The sequence below is a fragment of the Balaenoptera ricei genome, chromosome 7, assembly GCF_028023285.1.
Source record: "Balaenoptera ricei isolate mBalRic1 chromosome 7, mBalRic1.hap2, whole genome shotgun sequence".
Classification (NCBI taxonomy): domain Eukaryota; kingdom Metazoa; phylum Chordata; class Mammalia; order Artiodactyla; family Balaenopteridae; genus Balaenoptera; species Balaenoptera ricei.
In genome coordinates, this window is record NC_082645.1 from 28,577,599 (window position 1) to 28,603,738 (window position 26,140).

Below are 26,140 nucleotides of genomic sequence, written 5' to 3' on the forward strand. Positions count from 1 at the left end.
GGCAGATTTCTGTATTTACGTTACTCAGTTTGTGGTACTTTGTTTTGGTCACCCAAGGAAACTAATATACTGCCTAACTTTGTATCAGCATTTAGTTTCAGCAAGGATCCAACACTTCCTAAAATGTCAAAACTAAAGTGTGGAGAAGTAAAGAAATTATCCTAAATCACATAGTGATTTAATAATGGCCAGGCCAGCACTAAGAACTTGCATTCCTGTCTTCTCAGTCCACTGTTCCTTCTAACACTGGCTTCCTTAATGATTTCCTCCATAAGTCTGAAGAAGTTTGGATCAAGGCACAAGTCCAACACTGAGGTTAGCAGAGAAGCCCTCTGCCCATTGGCCAGTGGGAACCATTATCCATGAGAGCGAATCACTGAGCTGATGTAGGGGATATGGCGTGAGGCGTGGGATTCACCTTAGCTCCAGTGCATCATCTTTGGAGAGAGAGCAAAATTGGATTGCAGTTGTATGAGAAGGGTAGGGTATTCCAAGAACAGCTTGAGAGCACCAGGTATCTGGGATGTGTGTTTTTTGCCTTCAACAATAAATTTTTCAAAGAAAAGCTTAGCCTTTGGGGCTTGAAGGAAAGGGTAGAGACAGTAGAACTTCTTTATCTGAAGGTGGTAGTTTTACCAGCCACCTGCTGAGTTTAGGGGCATGTTGGGATTGATGAGAATTACTGAGGCTAAGTGACCTGCCCTAGGAACTAAGTAATCACAGACGGGACAGAGTATAAGCTGCAGTGATTGTTATTCAGGTCTGGGAGTTTGCAGTTTTATAAATGTCTCCCTAGAGTAGAGAGAATTTTTATTTGTAAGGTCTTACTAAAACCTGCCAGGACCACCTGCCTATCATCCCTCTTGGGAAGAATAAAAAATAGAGTTCTCCCTCCAGGGAAATGATTCTGTGCCTACAAGGAGTCCAAGCGTGTTATGATGAGGCTAAGTCATCTTGTTATTTCCATTGACTCGTGAGCATGAGTTCCAGGATCGTCTCAATCTAGGTCTGTCCCATGGTCCTACCGCGGGTTCTGCCAGAGTCTCTGATTGGCACAAACTAAATGTAGTTGAGAATTCCACGGAGGCTGGAGTACACTGGTTAATGCATTAAACATCACACAACTCTGGGATATGACTGAACTGTTTAGTTTCATATTTGAATTGCCTACCCTAAAGAAATGCAGTGAACCTCCTAGCAGAAATCTAGGATAGTCATATTTTCCTAGATACTTTATACTCCTCTTTATGTATGGATGGTGGAGGATTTGAGGAGGAAAAACAGCAAACCACCACGGCAAGAAATAAATGTGTAAAGTTGGAGGTAATTACTTTTTCGCCTCACTCGTCTTTTTCCCAGTCACGTGTTATTGCTTTGGTATGGTCCCTTTTGTTCACATTTTTAAAAATATAGTAGAAGAGGACGGGAAAGCATGAAATGTTTTATTATCTAATAGAAGAAATTAGTTACTGTAGAAATTATCTTCATGTGGCTGTTATTTTTAGGCAGACACCCTTCAATCAGGAATCATCTGAGGTTTGTGGCCATCAGCCATTCAAAGTACATTAGAAAATCCACCGTTGTACACAGCCTTTGCTCCTTCCATCAGGTCTGTGACAGGCAGACAAGGGGATGGGTGTTCGGCAGGTCGGTACTTGTCAAGTGAAGCTAGGACACCTTTCAGAGGAATTTAAATTGGATCAGGTTTTATCATTCATTGCTTTATATTTGATACTCTCCCAGAGAGTTATAATTAGAGATATATGAAAGAGAAATAACCTGAAAAACTTGCTGATGGATGAACTCTACCCATAGATATAGTGCATTTTAAAAAATTCTTTTTGATACATAGATTTATATGACATCCTTGTCCCTTTTCAGATATATTCTAGAAAGGCAACCTTGCCTACAGAAGTTGTTCTTAAGAGAAATTTGATGGAGGCTTCCCGATATGGCATTACAATAGGTAACTGCTTGTGTGTTAGGACTTCAGGGAATCCTACCCTCCCTCAGTATAGTATCCCTTACCCCTACCCCCATTATAGCACCTAAAGGTCTAAAAATCCCCATAGGAAAAGACATTGTGAAACTGAGAAGCCATGGCCATCTATGAACATAGTCTTTTATGCTCCAAAACAAATCAGTTTAGATGACACACTAAAGTAGGAAGATACTGCCATGTTTTAGATCTTATATAACAAGGATGGGGAAAATTTCCATTTTCATCCATGCCTGCTAGAAAGATCCACCATGAATGAGAAGTCTATGAAATAATTTTGCTTTGTCACAGATCATATGTAAGGCAGGTTTTTTTCTTTTTCCTTTTTTCCATGCCTGTGTGTGCTGGGGCTGGTGTGGGCTACGCCTCCTCCTCATCCTGAGCATTGAGGGTTCTCATGTTCATGATCTTCTGCTTCTTTTTTCTGTATTCATAAGAAGGTGTCAACTTAGAACAATACTATAAGATGCTACCTTTGCAGGAATGGTTGTTGATTTCTAAAGAGCTAGAATCAAAGATTCAATCTGCTCAGGTTCTTTGACTCAGAGTTGTTAACCAGCGTCCAAGGCTGCAGAGGTGAGGAGCAAATGGAATGCTTCAAGAGAGAATAAGCTTCTGTTATCCTTGATCAACCTGCTGGATGTTTCTTCAAGCCTGTCCCAACAGTCAGTGTAGAGACAAGTGTTGGCATTGGTGGCTTTGTAGAAGCTCACGTGGACACTTTTGGGCCACTAGCATGTGAAGATATAGGTCCTTAGACCTGGATTGACCCTCCTGAGCCTCCTTTAATTTTTCTATGGCCTCAGTTAAAAAACATTGACCTCTCTTCTGCCACTGGCACTTCTTTCCTTTGCTTTCCCCAACCCACGAATCATTCTTTTTTAATTATCCTCAGTAGAATATGCACTAAAATAGTAGAATATATACTAAATCCTTGGGTTCATAGAGAAAAACCGTGCAAATATAGTTTCACTGAAGGTGAACTGAATCTGTGGTCAGGAAGTGATTATTAGAACTCCTTCTTGCTACTCAGGACCTAAAGTCCTGATGTGTAATCTGCACAGCTTTATTTTAAGGAAATGATCCACTGTACCTGTCAGATTCACTGTTCTCAGTGGGGCTAGAACACGTCATACACAAGAGCTGAATTGAATTCTTTCTTGTGAAGAGGTAACAACTCAGGAAGACCTCAGCTGAATTTCATACACATCCATTTTTGTAATTGAAGTATAGTTGATTTACAATACTTTGTTTCAGGTGTACAGCACAGTTATATGTATATATGCAGTTATATATATGTATGTATATGTATGCATATATGTATACATATGTACATATATGCATGTATATGTGTATATGTGTGTGTGTGTATATTCTTCAGATTCTGTTCCCTTATAGGTATTACAAAATATTGAGTATAGTTCCCTGTGCTATACAGTAGTTCCTTGTTGGTTATCTATTTTATATATAGTAGTGTGTATATGTTAATACCAACCTCCTAATTTATCCCTCATACATATCCATTTAATCAGTTATGTGCCTTAGGAGAAGTAATAAGTTATCATCTAGTCTTAGTTTTCACGTATGTAAAATGAGAATAGTAACTTACGAAATTGTTTAGGGGATTTATTAATTTGGGGTAATAGAAGTAAAGTGGCTATCACAGTCGTGGTATAGGGTAGATGCTTAGTTAATATATGTGCTTTTTGACTTGTTGGACTGTATGCTCTGGGAAGAATAGATTTATGTTTTCTGTTCCTCCTGTGGCTTACCACAGTATATTATAGTGATCTACATATGGCAGTTAATGTTTACTGAATGGTACTGTCTGATTAGTATGGAATTCAGTGAATGAAGGTAAATGATTGGCTGGGCCCAGCCACTGTGGACTTGGCAGTTGCGTACCTCTCAGAACAGAAGTACCCAGAGGAAGCCTGATGTCTATTGCAGCCATGAACACCAATGTGTGATTAAAGTTAAGCGCTAACAAGAGAATCCAAGGTTTTTGTTTATGCTGAGCTTGTGCTTTGATGTGATCCTAGCTAGAGTCAGGACAAGGGCAGCACAAATGAGTGACTGAAAGAATTTATTGACTGAGGAGACGTAATCTACAGATTTATGGCGAGATGGATGCAACTTGATTTATAGAGGAAAACTGCACCTGCCCCTCACTGGTGTTAAGCTCTAGGTAATAGGACACCCAGCATCCCTCCGTAAAGACTGCTAAGTTTCTGAGCCGGTTGTCAAACATTGTAAATCATGGAGACCCATGCCGTGTCTTGCTCAAAGATATAAACTAAACAAGCACAAGCATAAGACAATAAATAAGCAGCATATGGACATTACATGTAAGCATAGAGGTCATCCAAGTTGTGTGGCAATGAGGGCTCAGAGGTCATTGTAGTTTGATGGCCATCAAGTGTAGTTTAGAGCTCTGTATGTTTCCTGCCGCTCTTCTCAAGGTGGCGGGGGAAGGGAGCTGAACTTTCCTGCAGGTTTTATTTTGACTAATTAATGACATAGACTTGGAGGTATGAAGCGCAGCAGAAGCCATCTATTGTTTTAATTGCCTCTGACCTTAATATTTTCAATGCCACGAGGATATGTTCTCTGACTGGCCAAATGATGCCTTCCCACAGGTGATCAATCCATAAAGTAAGAATCTGTCTTTTAAAAGGAGCTCATGGGTTAACCCTGAACCAAAAAAAAAAAAACCCGATAAAGCCCTTACAACTTTGTATCTAAAATACTTGCCCAGCCCTGCAGCATTCTAAGGGAGCTCAGCTCCATCTTGTGGCCTAAAACCACGTGTCCATTTGTTGCATCCTTCTTGGCTACTTAAGAGGAGCCAGTCTTTTGCCAACTACACCTTGAGCCTTGTATTCTTTTTGTCTCACTACTATTTGTGGGGAAATAGGCATGGCCCTGGCAAACTGAGAGGGGTACACCTGGCTTTGTTACCTCTCATGCTCCCAAACTTATCTCTTTCCCTTCCTCTTGTGGGAAGAGTGGTGGGGTACCACAGTCTTCTGCTGTGAATTCCGTGTTCTCATGATATCTTCCTAAAAGTCTCTTATTTATTTATTTATTTTTACCTGTCCCAAGGAATAAATGGTCATTTCTTAAGATGCTATTATGTAATAAGATTGGTTTCGTTAAAAAAAAAAAAAAAAAGAATTAAAGGAATTAAATCCGTTGACTGAATTTGGAGAATTAAAGGATGGACGGTAAAATATGAGACCCATGGAAGGTAGGCCTAGTTTTTAGAAGTGATATGTCCTGAGGGCCAGAGATGGAAAACTCACAAACAAAAGGGTTGCATCTCGTTCTCAGTCACTTTTTAAAGCTTACGTGGCTTTTTAAAATGTAAATTAATTCCCATCATTTAAAAATAGAGAGATGTCATATAAAAAACAAACATAACTTGGATTTCTGGCTTCTTAGTCAAAATTGGAAGATTTGACAACATAGGGTTCACATTTCCTTGTGGTAACAGTTAATGGAAACTCAATAATAGTCAAACACTTTAAAGCAAGCACACATCTTCTGTTTTACCACAGACTGTACCACTCCCTACAGTCTTGTGGTCGACCCATATCCCTCAGTTTGTACCTGCTTGACTCCTGTGACATTGAGTTTGTGACTCTGTAGGCTTGTAGCATGTAAGACCCATTCACGTCCTTATTATGGTATGTTGGGCCTAGTCCCACGGTACATTTTTAAAAACTGAGTAATTGTCCAGGGACCCATGTCTAGCCAGGGTGGGGAGTGCAGCCCAAAGATGTCCTGTCTTCACAGAGCAGGCTGACCTGGAAATCTCAGGAGAGTGATACAGGGAGATCTCAGGGCCTGAAACAATGACCTGGGATATGTCAAAGCATAGATGTAGTTCCGCTTAATACAGAGTAACAAGAATGTCAAAAACAACAACAAAAAGAAAATGGGGATTTATCTATGTTTAGGCTAGTTCTGTGAGTCTTCATTTATTTGTTCTGGTTTACTGATACCATTGGGCATATGCTATTTATTACTCCATTTGATTATGCCTGGCCCCTCTAACTCCTAAGTTGTAAACTCTTAGAAGACAGATTTTCTGTTCCAGTTCTTTTCCCTTTTGTCTTTCCTTTCCTCTTCTCATCTCCCCATTTCCCATAAAATAAAACACATAAAAATAATACATGCTTTAGAGTTAGCTGTAGGTACACAAATAAAAGTGTCATCAGTTTCCTAGCTGCTGCTGCTTTTCCTTTGCTGGATCAGGATGGAATCCCATGAACCTTTTATTCTTTCTCATTTAGGATTTAGAATGAGACAGCGCCACGTGCTCATGGAGTCCACAGGGCCTGCAGGGTACTGCCCTCACTTGGTTGAATCTGTTCCTTGTGAGGATCCAGTGTGTTATCAGTGGCTGACATCTGAAGGGATCTGTATCCCTGATCATGGCAAGTGTGGCCCTGGACATCGCATCCTGAAGGCTGTCTGCCAGAATGAGCAAGGTATGACTCAAAGAAACACGAGGATTGTTAAGTAATATCTGCCAGATAACACGTCACCACTCTCAGGCCATCTTCCCCAGGGAGAGAAACACAGTCTCTCCTGTTCTGGAATATTCATGTTTAAGTCAAGTGACCTACTGCTGCAAAGTAAGCTGCTTTGACTTAATACAGGGCCAAGTACTCCATGACAAAAGAACACTGTCTGATTATACCTAAATGTAATACAGTGAACCCAGAGCATTCTCTGGAGTTTTTAATTCATTAAGACAAACAGAATACAGAAATTGGCTGGAGAGTCTTCAGCTTATCAGTACAAAACAAGTTTGATTTGCCTTTATTGATGTTGATATGTAACATGCTTTTATATATTATTAACAAATACTGCCTTGTAAAGATTCCAGGGCTGCAGCTCCCTCCGAGTTAAAAAGAAAACAAAAAGTACTAAGCTGTATCTTTTCAATTATATAACATTAGATTAGAATCAGTTCTAGACATAATGCTTACACTTCTAAAGAACCATTTTAAAATATAAGTTGTCAAGATTTACAAAACTATTAAGAGTGGTGTCTTTCCTTCATCACCAAGCTTCTGGTGTGATGGTTGTGTGAAATGAAGGGTGATTTAGAAAATATGTAAGTCACATGGAGATGAGAAAAGTGACATTTAAATAGAGTTAAAAAAAATTCGGTCTTTTGGAAGAGTATCGAGTATGTCTATTAATCAGTTCTGCCATGAGAAGTCATGATTTATAATGTTCTTGGTGTGTGGAGTGAAATGTTTTGACTTATGGAGTAAAGAAATCTATAGAACAGAAGGAAATTTCAAAGTGGATTCAGAATGGATATTAGCATCCACACAGGGTTGACATTCAGCAATGCATTTCCTGTTCCCTTCCTTCCTCTCTCCCCTTCTCTCTCCCCTTCTCTCTCTCTCTCTCTCCCCACCCCATCTCTCTCATTCCCCAACCCCCCATCACTTCCTTCTTTCTTTCCTTCTTCCCTCTTCTTTTTATCCCTCCCTCTCTCCCTCCATCCATTGTTCCTTCATTTTTTTCAATCACTACCTTACTTAGACAAATATACATTTTATCAGGTGATGTAATTGATTACCTCATGAAGCCAGGTAGTTGTTTAATTAAGTAGGGCCACACCAGATTGTATTAGCTACAGTCCTTTTTGACTAAAATAGTTAACACAGTGGCTTCTAATATTACTGAATAATTTTTGAATTGTGGTGACATGTGTGAAATTTATTACCAGCAGCCCATAAGATCACTTTTTGAATTCAAGAAAAGTAGTACAGATGTTTAAAACCTGGGCTCTAGTGTCAGACAGGTTGGAATTTCCAGTCTGCTACTCTTCTGCTAGATAATCTCAGGAAAATTATTTAACTGTGGAGGCATCCTTTCCTTCAGCTATAAAGTGGGGATAATAAAACCTACCTCTCACTCTCAACTTGTGAGAATTAAATTACTTACATAAAAGTGATTAGTGAAGTGTCTAGCACATAACCATTCAAAATAAGCTATGAGCTTATTTAGTTGTAATGCACATTTATTACTGTTCTCTGTCCTGGGGGATTTGTGCAAAGAGCATTCTTTAAAAAAACGAAATAAATGAAATGAAAATAATAATGAAGATTAGAATAACCATATTAGTTCGTCTTCCCAACCTCCAGCTGTGGAAACAAAATCATTTGTTTGGTTGAGACCCAATGACAAATGACTGTAAGGCTTTGTCATCTCATAGCAGGAACTGGAGACTTTACAAGGCTGTCATACTATGGCCACAGGGCCAGGAACTTCTTTCACAATGTGTACTGTCCCTTCTACAGTCTTGCAGAGTGTGAGATTCTGATTTATAGTTAGAAATATAGATTTGGTCCGTGTTCTGGCACACAGCTTCTAAAACCACTGGAATTTCCTGAGGAGTAAGAACAGTGGGAGCAGGTTTCGTTAAAATGTTTGGTCTCTGGGCCTCTGTTCCTGAAATCACTTCCATAAAGGTGAAATTGGTGTCTTGTTATTCACATCAAGCCCCTTTCTACCACAACTGGGTTTATATGAATGAGATGACTTTTGGAAAGTACCTAAAGGTGGGGCTGGTTGCACAGGAATGAACTGTGAATAGAGGGCTGGAACTTTCAATCCTACCCCCTGATATCGGGGGAGGGGGAGGGACGGGAGGCCGAATCAACCATTAATGGCTAGTGAGTTAATCAATCATGCCTACGTAATGAAGCCTCCATAAAAACCCAAAGGACATTGCTCAGAGAGCGTCCAGTTTGGTGAATGCATGGAGATTTGGGAAGAGCAGCACAGGAGGCTCCTTGCCCTTTCCCATACCTTGCCCTGTGCATGTTTTCCATCGGATTGTTCCCGAGTTTTATCCTATTATAATAAACTGGTTATCTAGTAAGCAAAGTGGATTTCCTGAGTTCTGTGAGCCTCTCTAGCAAATTAATGAAAGTCAAGAAGGGGGTCATGGGAACTTCTGATTTATAGCCAGTTGGTCAGAACTACAGGTGACAACTTGGACTTGTGACTGGCATCCTGAGTTGGAGGAGGTCATTGGAACCCCCAATTTGTAGCCAGTTGGTCAGAAGCACAGGTAACCAGGGCTGGAGATTGGTGTCTTAAGGGGAGGGCAGCCTTATGGGACTGAGCCCTTTACCTGTGGAATAGGATGCTATCTCCAGATAGATAGTGTCAGAATTGAGTTGAATAGTAGGATAATCAGCTGGTATTGGAGAATTCACTTAGTGTAGGGTGGGGAAATAACCCCCCCACACACACATACGCACACATTGTGATTGAACATAGAACACTTTTTTACAGAGCTGTCAACTCTACCATTTTATAGAAATTCTATAGTTTTATTGCTATTCATGTGAAATAACTAATTTTCAGCATTGACCTACCCTCTCAATTTTTATGGCATAAGTAGGAATTACTACTGGTTCAGATCAGTTTCATGAAGTCTTTGTGGGTTTGTGGATAACAGCCACAGCTGTGGTTACAAGAACATACTGGCCTCCTGATGCCTGAAGCAGTCTTTTGTCCAGTGAAAAATTGAAAATGTGATCTGGTTGCACTTTTTGAAATTCAGCTTCTATGAGGCTGTGGATGATTGATGATCAAAGTTTGCCAGAAAATGCTCCCGTTTGACCCTCTACATATCATCATAGCATTTCCTTAGTTATAGGAATTGACAGAACTGTTGACACATTTAAATGCTTGGTGAGAAAAAAAGGACTGAGATCTATTTAATGAATCTCCTGTGATTTTTCCTTGTAACTTTTGATACTTTGCTTTTCATCACTCTGAGTTTATTAATTGTTTCATAGGCCTTTTATTTCAGAGTTTATTCATCCGTAAATGGATGAGACCAAAAGAAATAAATGTTTTTTGATTAAAAAATCAAACAAACTCATATTAGATCTAATTGGACTTGAGGCTTGCTATAATTTCCAAGGTTACTTGCTATGTCCTTTATTTAAAGGCTTGTCCATATTGACTCACTCCAGGTATCCCTTATGCCAAAAGGAACATTATCCTTGCAAAATGTCTACAACCCATTCAGATAGCGGAGCCAAGAGATTCTCGCATAGCTGTGATCAAGATTCTGTATGACTCTTTTTTTTTTTTTCCACACACACACACTGTATTTTATTTTTACAAGAGATAAATAGACTGACACCAAGCATTGTAAATGGATGACCACAACAAAAGCAACAATGATTGCAATTACCAAACACGAAACACACTCATACTATGGAGATTCTGTATGACTCTTTTTAAAAAAAAAAAAATTATTTATTTTCTTTATTTTTTTGGCTGCGTCAGGTCTTAGTTGCAGCATGCGGGATCTTTCGTTGTGGCCCATAGGCTTCTCTCTAGTTGTGGCATGCAGGTTTTCTCCCTCTAGTTGTAACATGTGGGCTCCAAGGCACATGGGCTCTGTAGTTGTGGCACGTGGGCTCCAGAGCATGTGGGCTCTGTAGTTTGCAGCATGTGGGCTCTCTAGTTGAGGTGCGCAAGCTCAGTAGTTGTGGCATGAGGGCTTAGTTGCCCCACGGCATGTGAGATCTTGGTTCCTTGACCGGGGATCAAGCCTGCATCCCCTGAATTGCAAGGTGGATTCTTTTACCACTGGACCACCGGGGAAGTCTGAAGATTCTGTGGGACTCTTGACAGTGTCTTGTTGAGCATAACTCCTGCCACTGGAAAGATATGTTTCTCTTCCTCAGAAGCTCCTTTATACCACTAGCTTGGGAACTTAAAAATTACACAATCTATGCCACATTGAAGCTAGGAAGTAACTGGAAATAGCAGTTTTGATATACGTAAATCTTGTGGGTTAGTTTAAGAATGTGATCTACTTCGGACTACTTAAAATTCAAGTAGTCATCTATGAATTTCTACAGCTATCTCTGTAGATATATAGTACTTTGACCCATTCTCTATTTGATTTATTAGTGATACTCTTCAATCAGTCTCACTAAAGTTGCTATTTCTCACCCAGCCTGTGATTGTAGCAAATAATCTGTTAGTAATGTTTATTTTCATTAAGAAAATTGTATTATAGATTACATGAATGAGTATTCTGATTTGGAATCTGATTTCCAGTACTTTGATTGGTGAATTAGCTTTGATTCCTCTCTTCTGCACATCTAATCATTAGTATGGGTCAAAAGAAGTCTACTAAGCATAGAGTACATATAGGTTTTTCTTGTCTCATTGACAAGTAGGTTTCCTACATTTCAAAGGGGGCATTTGAGTTTCTATAGAATTTTTTTTTTTGAGGAAAAAAACTTTATTTTTAAATTTTTTTAAAACATCTTTATTAGAGTATAATTGCTTTACAATGCTATGTTAGTTTCTGCTTTATAACAAAGTCAATCAGCTATACATATACATATATCACCATATCTCCTCCCTCTAGCCTCTCCCTCCCACCCTCCCTATCCCACCCCTCTAGGTGGTCACAAATCACCGAGCTGATCTCCCCGTGCTATGTGACTGCTTCCCACTAGCCATCTATTTTACATTTGGTAGTGTATATTAGTCCATGCCACTCTCTCACTTTGTCCCAGCTTACCCTTCCCCCTCCCCGTGTCCTCAAGTCCATTCTGTACATCTGCGTCTTTATTCCTGTCCTGCCCCTAGGTTCTTCATAACCATTTTTTTTTTTTGATTCCATACATATGTGTTAGCATACGGTATTTGTTTTCCTCTTTCTGACTTACTTCGCTTTGTATGACAGACTCTAGGTCCATCCACCTCACTACAAATAACTCAATTTCATTTCTTTTTATGGCTGAGTAATATTCCATTGTATATATGTGCCACATCTTCTTTATCTATTCATCTGTTGATGGACACTTAGGTTGCTTCCATGTCCTGGCTATTGTAAATAGAGCTGCAGTGAACATTGTGGTACATGACTCTTTTTGAATTATGGTTTTCTCAGGGTATATGCCCAGTAGTGGGATTGCTGGGTCATATGGTAGTTCTATTTTTAATTTTTTAAGGAACCTCCCTACGGTTCTCCATAGTGACTGTATCAATTTACATTCCCACCAACAGTGCAAGAGTGTTCCCTTTTCTCCACACCCTCTCCAACTCTACAGAAGTTTAAAAATATTTTGTTCTAGTTCTGCAAAAACTGCCATTGGTAATTTGATAGAGATTGCATTGAATCTTTAGATTGCCTTGGGTGGTATGGTCATTTTAACAATATTGATTCTTCTAATCCTAGAGATTATCATAATAAGTGAAGTAAGTCAAACAGAGAAAGACAAATATCATATGATATCACTTATATGTGAAATCTAAAAAAAAATGATACAAAAGAACTTACTAATGAAACAGAAATAAACTCACAGACAGAGAAAACAAATTTATGGTTACTAAAGGGGAAAGGGGAGGGAGGGAGGGAGGGATAAATTAGGAGTTTGGGATTAACAGATAACACTACTATATATAAAATAGATAAACAACAAGGTCCTACTGTATAGCACATTCAGTTACATACATACATATATGTGTAACTGAATCACTTTGCTGTACACTGGAAACTAACACAACATATTAAATCAATTATACTTCAGTAAAAAGGGGGGCATTTGAAAGTAAATGGAGTGTGATCCAAACTGCATGCTGACATATTTTTCCCTTAGATTTTCAAGTTAATTCACTGTTTTCAACTTTGTTTCTCTGACATGTAAATGGTTCATTGTTGCTAGGTTTCACTGGCAATTGATGAAGGTTTAGCATCAGGTGACATCTTCCCAGAGCAGGTTGGGAAGATCCCCATAATGCCAGGGCAGTGGACAGCATTCCCAGTGGCTGGCAGGTGACCACTGTTTATCATTGTTCATGTCTCCAGGATGCAAAGTGGGTAGACACCGCAGAGTCATTGGATAAACACCAGACTGCCCACTGGTGTGGTCGGACCCTGAGTACATGCCACACATTTTGCTCCATAAGTTACCAAATAAGCTGTCTTTAAAAAGTGTCTGTATATTTCATCAAGCATCTTTATTCAGAGATAATGCAGTGTACATTCTGCACTTGTAGAAAGCTAATACCCATGCTGGAGAAGAGTCTAATACATCAGAAAGAACAAGGTTCACATGCTGACAGGTACAAGGAGTTAAGAGTTCTCTGGTACCTCTTCACCACTCCCTTGCACGCAAGGTTTATTATTTTCACAGTTCCACTGTGAAAATATTTCACAGTGCATTTAATATTATATTATTTTCACAGTTCCACTGTGAAAATATTTCACAGTGCATTTAATATTAATATTAAAAAACCAAATATTAAGGAAATATTTTCCTTAAGTGGTATATATATTTGCACCAAAAGCATGAGGAATGATTTTCCATCATTAAGGGGGACTTAGCTTTTCCTTTTAGAGGCATTTTTTTTTTGAGTTCTTGCTTTGTATCATTAACCTTGAGCAATCCAAAAATGTGATCTTTAACTTTAGCTAAAATGGCATTTGTTTGCAATCCTTAACACCATGAGTGCCTTTTCTGGGATGAATTTAATTGGTAGAAAGCATGCTAGAATAATCATTTACCTGAGCTGGATTAAAATGTTTAAACATGTTTTTAAGTCTGTGATTGGAGTTGGAAGTTTTGTTTTGTTTATTTTTATCTTTAAATCTCAAGAAATGTTCTTGGGCTGACCTGTGAGAATAAGGTCAGACTCCATTCATATGGGAAATTGTCGATTGGAATATTTAGTGATTCACCAGAACAATAAATAGAACCCCTGTTGTGTTTTCAACTCATTATTTTTTAAACCTTTTGATCATGTTGTATCTCATGTTGGTCAATGAGTACTGCTTTACTTCTCTGTATATATTTTTCTTTTTTTAACAAGACTTTCTAACTACTGTTTCAGCACAGTATTTATTTTCTTGTATTTTAGGAAGAACAAGGGATAGGTTATTCGTCAGGTATTTGATGTATTAACCATTCAAGTATATTCCTGCAATAAATCAACCTATTTAAGAGACACCACACAATGAGAGCCATGATAGAGAATACAGTGCCTCTAAATTAAATTTCAAATATGGGTCTTCTAAAAGTTTTGAACAATGGCAGCTTCGTTCAAATAAGTATACAGTTTATTAAGATGTGCATTTTGGAAGCAATAATAGTAACTGGGATTTTATTTTTAAAAAAGTAACTGTCATTTTCTTCTTAATCTCTTAATTTTTTGTTTCTATTTTTAGTTAAAAAAACACAACAAAACACTTAACCTTTGCATAAGGTTTGGGAATCTTTGCCCTATGCTGCCAGGTGTTCAGAGGAATTCAAAAGAGAGGAGAATGAACATGGACATGCATTTTATATTAGCAATGTAAATTCAGAGAAATGGCTTTTTAGAGTACTCAGACTTAGCAAGTACTACTGTGTCCTGCCCAGATCCTATTGGCAATTTACCATTTCTGTGCATGCCAGCCAGAAATTCAGCTGACACCACCTGCATCTCTTTGCCTAAGGAATTCCTCCAGTCACTGGTGCCTTCTTTGCCCATATATGCAGTCAGAAGTGCCAGGGAGTTAATAATGCCAGGGAGCAACCTTCATGCAATGATTGAGAGTTGATGTATAAATACTAACTCCCTTGCCCCTCACATGGAATAACTTTGAGGTATATATTCTATGCTGTGTCATAGAGTTCCCAGTGAGATGAAACGCCACTTACTGATGGTCTGATTTTTTAAATTATACACACTTTATCAGCCTCCTTCCCTTTCCTGTCTCATTCCCCTACTCTTGCACTGGTTCCCTGGCATTATTCCCCAATAAATACAATAAATACGTGCCCATAAATCTTTATCACAGAGTTTGGTTATGGTACATCTCAAACTAAGACAAGGATGCTTGGAAAGATACTTCGTGGATCCACTATTGTAGGAGATACAGGATTCAATTCAAATCATACCATAGTGATGATGACATTTAAAAATCACCTTACAAGGAAGAGATGATACAGTCTCTCATGAGATTTCATTCAATATTTTGAGCAACTCTATTTATCAATTGTTGGGTAATATCTGAAGGGCTTCAATATACTTCTTCTTTCCTCCCTTTGAAAGCATAAAAAAGCAAAAAACAAAACAAAACAAAAAAACACTGTTGAATCCTATTTCTTTCCCAGTTAGGCAATGCTAGTAACTTATAGCATCCTCCTGAGTCTTGTTTTCCAACAGTCGAGTCATTTTATGACTCTCAAGGGAGGACTAGGTTATTCATATTTTCATTTTGTGGTGATTCCAGAGGGTATTGGAACGTTTCTGAATAACAACGAGACAATCAGACTTTTTCGGACGTTGACAGACTTATTTGTGTTGAGGGGACATGTGGCTTTATCTCCTCTTTCCTAGATCAGTGGTTCTAAAATGATGGTGTGTATCAGAATCACTCAGAGAGGTTATAAAAGCACAAAAGTCTGCCACCCACCCCGCACTCCAGAGTTTCTGACTCAGTACATCTGAGATGGGGCTCAAGACCTGATATTTCTAACAAGTTCCCAAGGGATGCTGACGTTGCTGGTCCAGGGACCATAGTTTGCGAAACACTGTTCCAGGCAGAAGGGGGCCTATGGGCAGCCTCATCACGTTAGTACATAACGGAGGTAGGCTAGAACAGTGAGAGGCATATCTTACACTTCATCATAATCAGCAGTGGTATTGATTCTCATCTGTCGTTTCTTCTTTCCTGCCGGGGAAATTATTCTTGAAATCCATGAGATAGATTACTGTCTTTCCAGAAGGAAGCAGTGAGTAAATATTCTTTTATTTCTTTATTGTTACCTAGATGGATTACTAGAAGATCAAATAGTGGAAAGCAATAGTGTACTCTTGCAGAAACAGAAGACAAATAATGTGTGAGATGAGTTATTTAGGCTTAGAGGAGAGAATTTTCATTTTCAGCAAGCTATCTTTCTCCGACCACCAACTGATAGCAGTTTGGTGTCAGTGTCCTTACCGAAGGAAGTGTGGTGATGACAAATACGTTGTATTAAATTTTGAAATGAACCTGACATTGCAGTTGAAAGTGCCAGTAAGATCAGGCTGCTATTCACACTACAGGAATCAGACTGTAAAGGAGAGTAAATTTGAGAGTTCCTGTAGCCAAGTTCGTCATTCCCTTTCATTTAGATGTCTTGCAGTGAAATTAAAGGTGAAACTTTAATAATGGTTGGCAATGAGGGGATCCAAAAGAGAAAAATAGACTCATTCTAATCAGACTTTTCCCTTCCATGTTTGACGGGAAGGTGGGGAGTAGATGTAAGCTGGTGAATCAATTTAAATGCTAACGAGAGAGGAACTGCAATGTAGTTTTAAATATGTTTACTGTATGTTGTATGTCGATAAACAGGTATTGTATTTTAAATTATATCCTCTTTCCACTCTGTTACCTACCTAGACATGGCAAGATAGCTTTTGTCTCTTTTCTCTTTTGCTGAGATACCTAAAGAAATGACTGTATTCACATCACTACCCAGCAATATTCCACAATCAGACTAAATATAGTCTGATTTCTCCAGATTTATAATACTTAGAAATAGCTTAGAGTAAATTGCTTCCTGAGTGTGCCTAAGTCTCTCATAGAAAGACTGTCTCCTTTTTCTGTCTCTTCTGAAATTCTCACTAGGCAGTCTACTTTCTGTTCCCATTCCTTATGATTCAAACAGCAAAATAAATCTTAAATTGTACTGATACTTCAAAATGTAGTTCACATGATTAAATGGTCATCCCGACCTTTCAGTGGGAATTAGTGTGAGATTGTCACCCTTCCCATTACTTTCAACTTTCTGGACATGCTCTGAGTTTCCCTATTCCATTGTGTATTCCACTAGTATTACTAACAGGGATTAGTTATAACATTAGTTACAGGGATATAATTTTGCTTTCTCATTCTGAAATGCATTTTAAAGTGGTGTATGGCTGTTTCAGATGGCCTTTGACTGGTTACTCCTGACATACCATCTCTCTACTTTCTCCTCTATGTAGACATAGGAAAAGTAAAGAACATGGATTAAAACACACTTCTAGTATGATGGAGTAATTTCCACTGATAAGATAGCCAATATGACTCAATTAGTAAATGCAATCAGAGGATAACCTGTGCTGTACCCATTTGAGTGTTTTCAGGAAAATATAATGAAGCAAAATTCTCCTGGATAGGCTAATCCACCCCACACAAAACCAATTAGAAGAACATTTTACTTAAGAACGCTTTGTATTTCTAAATTAAAATAATTTATACATATACTTTAACTGATTGATGATTCAAAATTAAGAATTCATAGTGTATAACCCTTTGTGCTGTGTTGTTCACTCCATACTTAGTGAGTTGTATGCACTTAGTGAGTTGTATGCTATGCCCAAAGAATTACATAATTTTCCATGGAGAGATATCTAAGAAGTAGAAATTTAAAAATGTTTAGAGAAATCATACATTTTGTATCAAAGAAACATAAACTAAAGAAAAAAATAGTTTGAAAGTTAATTTAGGAATATCTTAAGACCATGATACTTCTCTTACTCCATTGGTAGATTTCAGTCAACAAGAAGCATCTAGGAAATCCATAGCTCACCGTAAGTGCTGCCTCTATCTGTAACCTCCATGGTAATTTGCCTCCACAGTCATGATCATGTTATTCCCCTGTCTGAGATGCTCATCCACTTCTTCTTCTTTTGGCTAATTCTTACTCATCCTTTAACAACTTCAATTGATGTCTTACAGGAAACCATCTCTCCACCCCCACTCCACCTCTTTAAGCTGGTCTAGAACCTCAAGTGAATATTATAGTTACCATCTACCTCAGATTCTTGTCACAGTCAATTATGATAATTCCATTTCCTTTATAGATGATTGGTTCAGAAATGTGTCAATTTAAATCTGTTTGGACCAATGAGATGTGAGAAGAGGGACATGACTAAGGCAAGGTATTTCACTTGCTGCCACGATCCATTGTATGGTCTGGCTTCAGGATGAAGGCACTGCTGCGTACAGTAGGTTAGAGATGTAAAGACACTCTGAGTCCTGGAAGACATTGTTGAGCTGCTGAATCAACAGTCTGAGCCCTGGCTGTAATGTTAGTCAATAGATTTCCTTATTATAAAGCCAGTTTCTATCAGAGTTTGTATCAGCTGTTGCAGAAATCATCCTACTTGATGGGGTGACTGTCTTCTGTGTTCTCGTTAACACTTTGTGATTCAGTTATCAATGTCTTTACTACATTATATTGAAATTATCTGCTCACTTATCTGTTTTTCCCATTTGATTCTTAACTTCTCAAGGGCAGAGACCTTGACTTGTTCCTTGTGTTATTCTTGGCATGATGCCAGAGTGTCTGGCATATTAGAATGTACTCAATAAATATTTATAGAACTTAGTTACTTCAGTTGATTTGCACAGCAGCCCAATTGGGAATTATAATTATTATTTCAATTTTATTGATAAGGATGTTTTAGCCCAGAGATGTTGATAGCCCAGTGTCACTCAACCAGTCAGTTCTAACACCAGAATTTTGAATTCCAGACCTAGGACTCCTAACCAGTAGTTGTTCTACCGTATCAGTGTCAGCAAATACATATCACATGTACCAACAACACTGATGTTGCCATGTCTCAGACCCACCCAATAATTTTCATTGGTTAAGATGTTATTTTTTGTTAAGTGAGGCTTGGGCTGAAATTCATTCTCAAGGCAGCAGTAGAGGCAACCACTGCCCGCTGACTGGTGTAGGTCCACAACATGAAACCCATTTCTATATGCACACTAAGCATATTGGCTCTCTCCCCTGGTGTGAGCTAACAGCAAGAGAGAGATCACTGGATGCAATGAAAACATAAAGCCGACACACATTTCCTGTTTTCATCTGGCACAAATTGTCTTGGAATTCGATATATAGGACTTAGTTATCTGGTTTTCCCTGGTAACTTTAGTTCTAATCCTGATTGTATTCAGACAGCTAAGCAGCGTAGAATTTATTCATCAGACTAGACTGAGAGTACAGAGAGAAACAGATTCTCTGAAAAAGGAGATATGCGAAACCATAAAGGAGAAAGTAGAAGACAGCTCTCTTCGGGGACAGCCAGCTTTTCACTGCTTCCTAGTAGAGGAATTACACAGAGAGGCAGTAACAGAACCACTAATAACATGGTGTCATGAAGTTTTAGGGAGTTTGGTAAAAAGTAAACAATTTCTACACACAAAAGTGGTTTTTCAGGTTACGTCAACATTTATTAAAATATACTTTAATCGTGATTCATTGAGAAGAGGATATAATTTCTCTATGACATATTGTTCCAAAAAGAAATAGGTAGAAATGAAAAGATGACAAATTTTGGCTAAACAGCTGAATACGTGTCCCACAGGTATCTAGCAATGGTGATTAGAATAACAGGTTCACTGTCACTGAAGACATTTACACAGAGGCTGGAGACCTCCTCTCAGGGTTACTGTGGTGGGAATCTCCACACTATTCTGCAAGAGAGGGTTGCTCTGTGGATCTTTCATTACTATCTTGGACAGGAGAGTTCTGCATTATTCTTAATTTTCCTGTACTTGAGGATAATTAGCATCTCTATTTCTCCCCATAAAATGCCAGTTGTATTCTCTAACCATTGTGTCAGCCCATATCAGGCCTCACATATTTCCAGTCACCCCCAGGAGAATTTCTCCTGATGGAAGACTACAGACAAGGAGATGCCCAGAGGCCTTCCAAAGTCACCAAGAAAAGGTTATGCTTGATTAAATAATGAATTTTAATTAATTCATCGATTATAAATACTTAACAAAAATTAAGACAAGGAATGTTGCAGTATGTTTTGAATGAATTGCAATTCAAAGCACCTGCTAAAATAAGATCATGCTGCAAGTTAAAATTTTAGATTTCAGGTAAATAGGAATTTCACTTATCTAGAAGGGCCAGTTTCCTGATATGTAAATAAGGTTCCTCATGTTATAGGATGTTCCAGGAGGGTGAGAGAATGATGTGAGGGGAAGTGTTCTTCCTGTTTAGAAGAATAGTAAGGCAAGTGGGAGTGTGTTTATCGAGAGAGGTAGAACCCTGAACTTCAGGAGCACAATCTCAGAATCATTTCCATCCAATACTTCTCACAAATGCAGCCGAGAGAAACAATATTAGTCCAGATATTCTGAAATCTTTCCCTGAATTAAGTCAGAGAAGAGGAGAGCTATGTGCCTGGAGCATATAATATTGATAACCTACAAATTGTTTTTACAGAATCGCTGACATCAGTTGCCCATAGTGTGTCAGGTTATAAGACTCTTTCCCACAAAACTCATTGTCATTTCCTCAAAAGCTATGAGAGTTAGGTCCTTTAAATTATATGTATCAGCGTCCTGTATGAGGATCCCTAGAAGAAGTGCTGGCTGGTCCTAGATACAGCATGCTTGCCATGTCCTGATCATACGGTCGGCTTTAGTTGAATGTACTCAGAAAACTGTACTGTTGACCCAACACCCATATTGCCTCCCTCCTGATTCACTTCATGTTTGCTCTCTTATTTTCTGCCTTTCTTCCCTGCCATTTGAATGTCGTCCTGTATCCTGGGTATCATCCTCATTTCCCCACTGGCTAGATATGTGACCTTGAGCAAGTTACCAATCTCCTTGGCATCTCCATTTTCTCATGTGCAGTAGAAATTACAATGGGACGTACATCATAGGGTTGATGTAGTTATTGATTTGATCTATGTCAAGTTCCAAGACAGTTTCTGGCATGTGGTTACTGCTACAAAAATGTTAGCTATCCTTTTTATTACAATTATTATCTTGTATTTTGTGTAAGCAAACTGCCTTAAATACTTTATAGAATGAATTGGTAGCGTAAGGTAATGGAAATGATAATTGACTTGAGGCAAATGATTGCTCTCTGAGGCCTAGTATCCAGACTCATGGGAATAGGATGCTATTTTGTGAGATTTTTTATTTTATTTTTTGCTTGTTATTTTGAACAAATTTTAGACTTATGGAAAAATTGAGGCGTTGCAAAAACAGTACAAAGAGTTCCCTTATATCTGTCACCCACTTCCCCCATTGTTAACATCTCACATGACCATAGTTCTATTATTAAAAACCAATAATTAACTGGTACAATATAGCTGGTTTTGGGGACTAAATAAAATAATAAAAAGGCTTAATGGAGGATCTGGCAGCTATTTTGAGTTTTCTAGAAGTGGATCTTGTCTGCAAAAGTAGGGTGTCTGGTAATCTTCAATTTAGATGTTTGAAATTAAAAATGACGATGTAAAAGATATAGAACTTTTAAACTGGAAGGTATATGCTTAGCTGAAGCTTCAGGCTTAGATCGTATTCTTGAAAAGAATTATTTTTGTTTTTTAAATTAATTAAAGAAAATGCCTTGGTAACAGCACAATTTACTATAAAATCCTGTCATATTCCTGTGGTAATAGGGAGGAAACTTAGTGGCCTCAAGCTCTGATAGTAAACTGAGCCAAGTGACGTGTGATCAGCCATAATTATACCCAGGTCAAAACAGGGGACCTAGGCATTGATGGATCTGGATCTTTACATGCAACAGGAAAGAGCATCTGTGGAAAATCAATATCTTTGTTGTTGAAAAATGACTCATTGTCATTTCTAATAGTTTACTTTGGGCTGATTTCATTTTTAGAGTTCAAATTTGTTTTTGGTATTCAATAAGGATGAAAAATGCATATGTTTTCCCGCAGTTTTGATTAAAGATAATGGCACCTTCCATTTATAGAGTACTTTGCACTTTACAAAACCCTTTCTTTCACTTACATTATTTCATTTCACCCTTCAGGACAGCCCTGTGTGGTAGTCAGGAATTAGTGGCTTACCCTCATTTTACAACAGAGGAGATTGAAGACAAGAGAGGTTAAGTAACTTGTCTGAGGTCACTAAGCATAACGCTTGTGCTGCCTTCTTACTCCTGAACTGGTATGTTTCCAAGGTCTGGCTACTGAATCCTGGGATTCTATACAGGAAAACAGTTGAGACAGCTATTACTAAATAATGAAATGTACATGAGACATTGACTAATATTTATATCCCTTATGTAATCTAGGGGAAATGTTTACAAATCCACATCTCTATATCCATCTATGTCTATATCACCTATATCTGTATCTATATCTATACTTAGCTACATCTAAAATCCTGATTCCCTAGACCATATTTTTGGGAAGAGGAGGAAAAAGAATTAGGGAGCCAGAGGTAAGGAAAAATAATAGTGTCCACTGTTCTAGAAATCTATTCATAAGGCATAGATGGGCCAAAACTAATTTGAAATATGGTTGGAGGTGATGATAGGTTTTTGGGGATATGAGGCTTCATTTCACTCACCCCAAGTGAAATTATTGGGAAGAGTTCTGTACTCTCTCTTTAATTATATATACTTATTTATAGTCACAGATGACCACCTTTTAGCTTTCTGTTTTATTTCATCATTTCCCCAATGACTAACGTACTACAACAAATAGTGTAGAATTACATTCTGGAGAACAAAAAGGACCTGCTTGATCAAATGTTAGAATATCCCCTCAAAGGAACCCCAGGAATGGCAAATGCCAACTCAGAAAAGAATAAACTCCCCATAATACAATCAACATATTAAAAATGAAACGAAACCAACGCTTGTTAAGGAAAAAAATCTGTGGGGACTTTCTAGCCACAGAGTTAGCCGTGAAGTTTTATCCCTGGTGCTTTATAAAAACTCTGCTCAGAAAAACCAAGTGGCTTAAGAGATAGGGAAGCCCAGCCGACACTCTCTTTATCCTATGCCGTAATCTGATTCTTTCACTAACGGATGACATTTGAAGGCATTTTTGTGTCTGCGAAAACGTAGTCCATTGCCTAATCTTTCATACTGAGTAGCTACTGCTCTTCCAAACTGCTTTGTGAAGAGAGAGGCAGGCATCGGGGAATGGCGGGTTGTCTTCTCAAGGGTTAGGATGGACGGTGGGTGTGTGAACCAACCAGAGTGTGGATGCATGTCAGGAAGGGATGAAGTGTCTATTGCTCAGGAGATCTGTGCACTGTACACAGTGACCCACCAAACAGACCGTGTGTGCCAGTTTTACACAAAGCTCAAGGAGAGCAGCACTACCTTTTTATGGTTTAGAGGGCAGGGAGTGTTTTGGAATCTAAATTACTTGATTTTGTCTGAAGTTCTGCTCTGAAAGGGTATCATGCAAACCATTATATATAGGACGGATAAACAACAAGGTCCTACTGTATAGCACAGGGAACTAGATTCATTATCCTGTAATAAACCATCATGGAAAATAATATGAAAAGGAGTATATATATATGAATCACTTTCCTGTACAGTAAAATCAACTATACATCAATAAAATAAATTTTTTAAAAATGAAAGGGTGTTAATAATCTTGAATAAATGTGACAGGCCAGTGCACAGCTTAGCAGGCATATTCCTCATCCCTCAGTTTTTGAGAGGCTAGAAGTCCAAGATTTGGAGATGTGTTTTGGGAGGCCTGAAATAAATGCCAGAGTAACAACCCACACTGCTACCACCCCAGACCAAGCATGAGAATCCTGAGAGAGGGGTCTGAGCTGAGAAGTATATTATTATTTATTTTGCATGAAATAATATCTTGTGCTGATCAGAGTAGAATGTTCAACCGGCATTTCCTTTGATGTATGTTTCTCTATATGGTTCAATGTTTTTCAATTTAGGTAATTGATTTTAACTATATTTAATTTTCTTTCAATGGTACCCTCCATCCACACCCTTTCCTAACAGTGTATTTATTTAAGATCTAAGGGTTTTATGCCCAATTTAAAAAAGCAATTTGTTTGCTTTCCGTGAGAATCACCACAGGATAAAGATACCAGCTCCAGACACTGCAAAGTAGGTCTTATTGCTCATCCTGTAGCTTTAAAACTTAGTACAGTACCTGACACATGTTAGGCACTCAGGATTTGTTTGACGAGTTAAAGGAATGCTAGATTGGCACATAGAGATCATAAGATTTATGAACTGAAAGACTCTAAGACATTGAACTCAATCCTGCCATTATATTGAGATCCAAAAAAGCTTGATTTTTCAAAGAGGTGGTAGAGTTGATATTGGAATCCAGTCACCTAGCAGCCTGCCAAGTCCTCTTTCTCCCACTCCATTTATCAACAAATGGATATTCCATTTCTCAAAGCAGAGCTACTTTGATGTTCCTGATTTTATGAGTTGGGGCATCGTGGGTAGATATTATATCTGGAAATCTAACTTATCCCTTTCACAGAGTATTTTCCAAATTATGTACCATGGGACATTAGTTTCAGGGTTTTCCAATGAGCGAGCTGGAAAAATAAATTTTCTGATTAAATAAAAGTGGAAAATGCTGCACAGGTTATCTGTCTTATGGACACTCATAAGGCACGTTGCCATAGAAAGGGTTCCAAGAAGAACACCTTTGAAGAAACCTACTTAATTGTGTTTCCTTGGGAGTTTCCTAAAATTGTTGGAGCATTGAACACTTTATTTGTTATGTGCATACTGACACTTTGTAGAACAGTGTTCCCAGGGATGGCATATTGGGGACTGCTGGCATCTAACTTCCAGGGCTGACCAAGTTACCCAGTGCTCTGCAGTCCTTTGGAGCAGCCTGTTTTCTGTTCTGCTGTTTTTTGCAGTGTGATAATCTGAAGGCAGAACTGAACTGTTTTCCCTGAAAGATACTAGTCACACCCAAGCATTTGGGAGTAGGAAGGACAGAAGAAGGGTTTTGCATGGAGTGACCGTCCACCCTGATTTGCTCAGTAAACCCAGTTTATTCCATTGTCCTTCCATAATCACAAATCTCACCCATTTTCAGTCTTCTAAGTGTTCTGGTTTGGACACATAGTAATATTCCCAAGCTCAGCCCCACCACATTAGTCACCGTTTCTCTTCAACTCATTCTCTCCTTTGGCAGCCTGTTCCCATCTCATCTTCCTCTTTGACCTTCCTCCACAACATGTTCAGTTCTCGCTGCTTCCCCTATTGCTACTGTATTATGCAGAGTCACCTGCTAGCCTTGTGAAATCTGGGGGCCAGCTCTCTTCACCAGAAGGGAGGTTCTCAAAATTCTTGACATGGAATCTGGTTTCTCCCCACCTAAGAATTTTCATGTTTGTTGCTAAGAACCTTTAAGGGAAGTAATCAGAAAATTAAAACCAACAAGATGACTGTACATAAATGGGCCATGTAACATAGTCTCCAGCAGAGGTCCTGTGCTGTCCTTACCCATCATGGTGTCCACTATAGGCCCTGCCCTTTCTCATGGCGCCTGCAGGTTCAAGTCTGCTCCGTCCACAGGAGCCTCCTGATTCCTCACTTAGGTCTTCTGGTCAATCGACTCCCTTTCTCTACTGGTCATGGTACCTTTCTCTGCATTGCAGGTAGAGCCTGCTCTGACTATGTTACCTTAATTGACTACTTCCTTATTTCTTCCCCTACTTCTCCTATTTCTGTGTAGTTATTACTACACAGCTTTACACTTAATTGCTCAACTGTACATTTTAATCTGAGCTTCTTTCCTATAATACATACTCCTCGAAAATAGAGACTGTCTTAATGATTCTAAATTGCCTGCCTTGCCTCGCATATGGTAAGGCTCAAATGAATCAGGGAGTTTCAACTATAGAAGGTGTTTTAGACATCATCTCATTCAGCTCTTAAACATTTCCAGCAACTTGCATGAGGACACCTATGTGTGGAAGGTCAATCCAGGTTGCCAGGAAAATTTGTTGCTTCATAAGAGGGGAGTAGCCCACAATTAAGACTGTGAAGGTCTGGATGGTTGAAGCCTTGTTCTGACTTTGGCTGACTAGGGAATTTGCCCTTTTTTGTGTCTTCAGTATTTCCCGTCATCAGTAGCATGGAGTGGTTTCATGAAATCTGCAGGCTCGAGGTGAGGGTTACGTGAGACAGTGTCCATGTCATATGTTATTCAGAATCTGTGACATATCAGGCATTTAATATATTACAGTTCATATCAATTGTTGTATTACCAGTTTCCAATTCTTCTGTGTTTAAATTGCTTAAAGAACTGGAGCAAGTTACCTGAGTTGGGGCAGCATATGATGAGGCATCAACATCA

The 26,140-nt window shown here is 38.6% G+C and overlaps 1 protein-coding gene across 1 annotated transcript in view; it reads left to right on the forward strand.

Moving 5' to 3' along the window:
- Positions 1-26,140, forward strand: part of THSD7B (thrombospondin type 1 domain containing 7B) — a 594,306-nt gene that overhangs the window by 101,132 nt on the left and 467,034 nt on the right. The window contains exon 5 of the mRNA XM_059927090.1: positions 6,298-6,495. Within this exon, the coding sequence (XP_059783073.1) occupies positions 6,298-6,495 (198 nt within the window). The remainder of the gene's footprint in view (positions 1-6,297; positions 6,496-26,140) is intronic.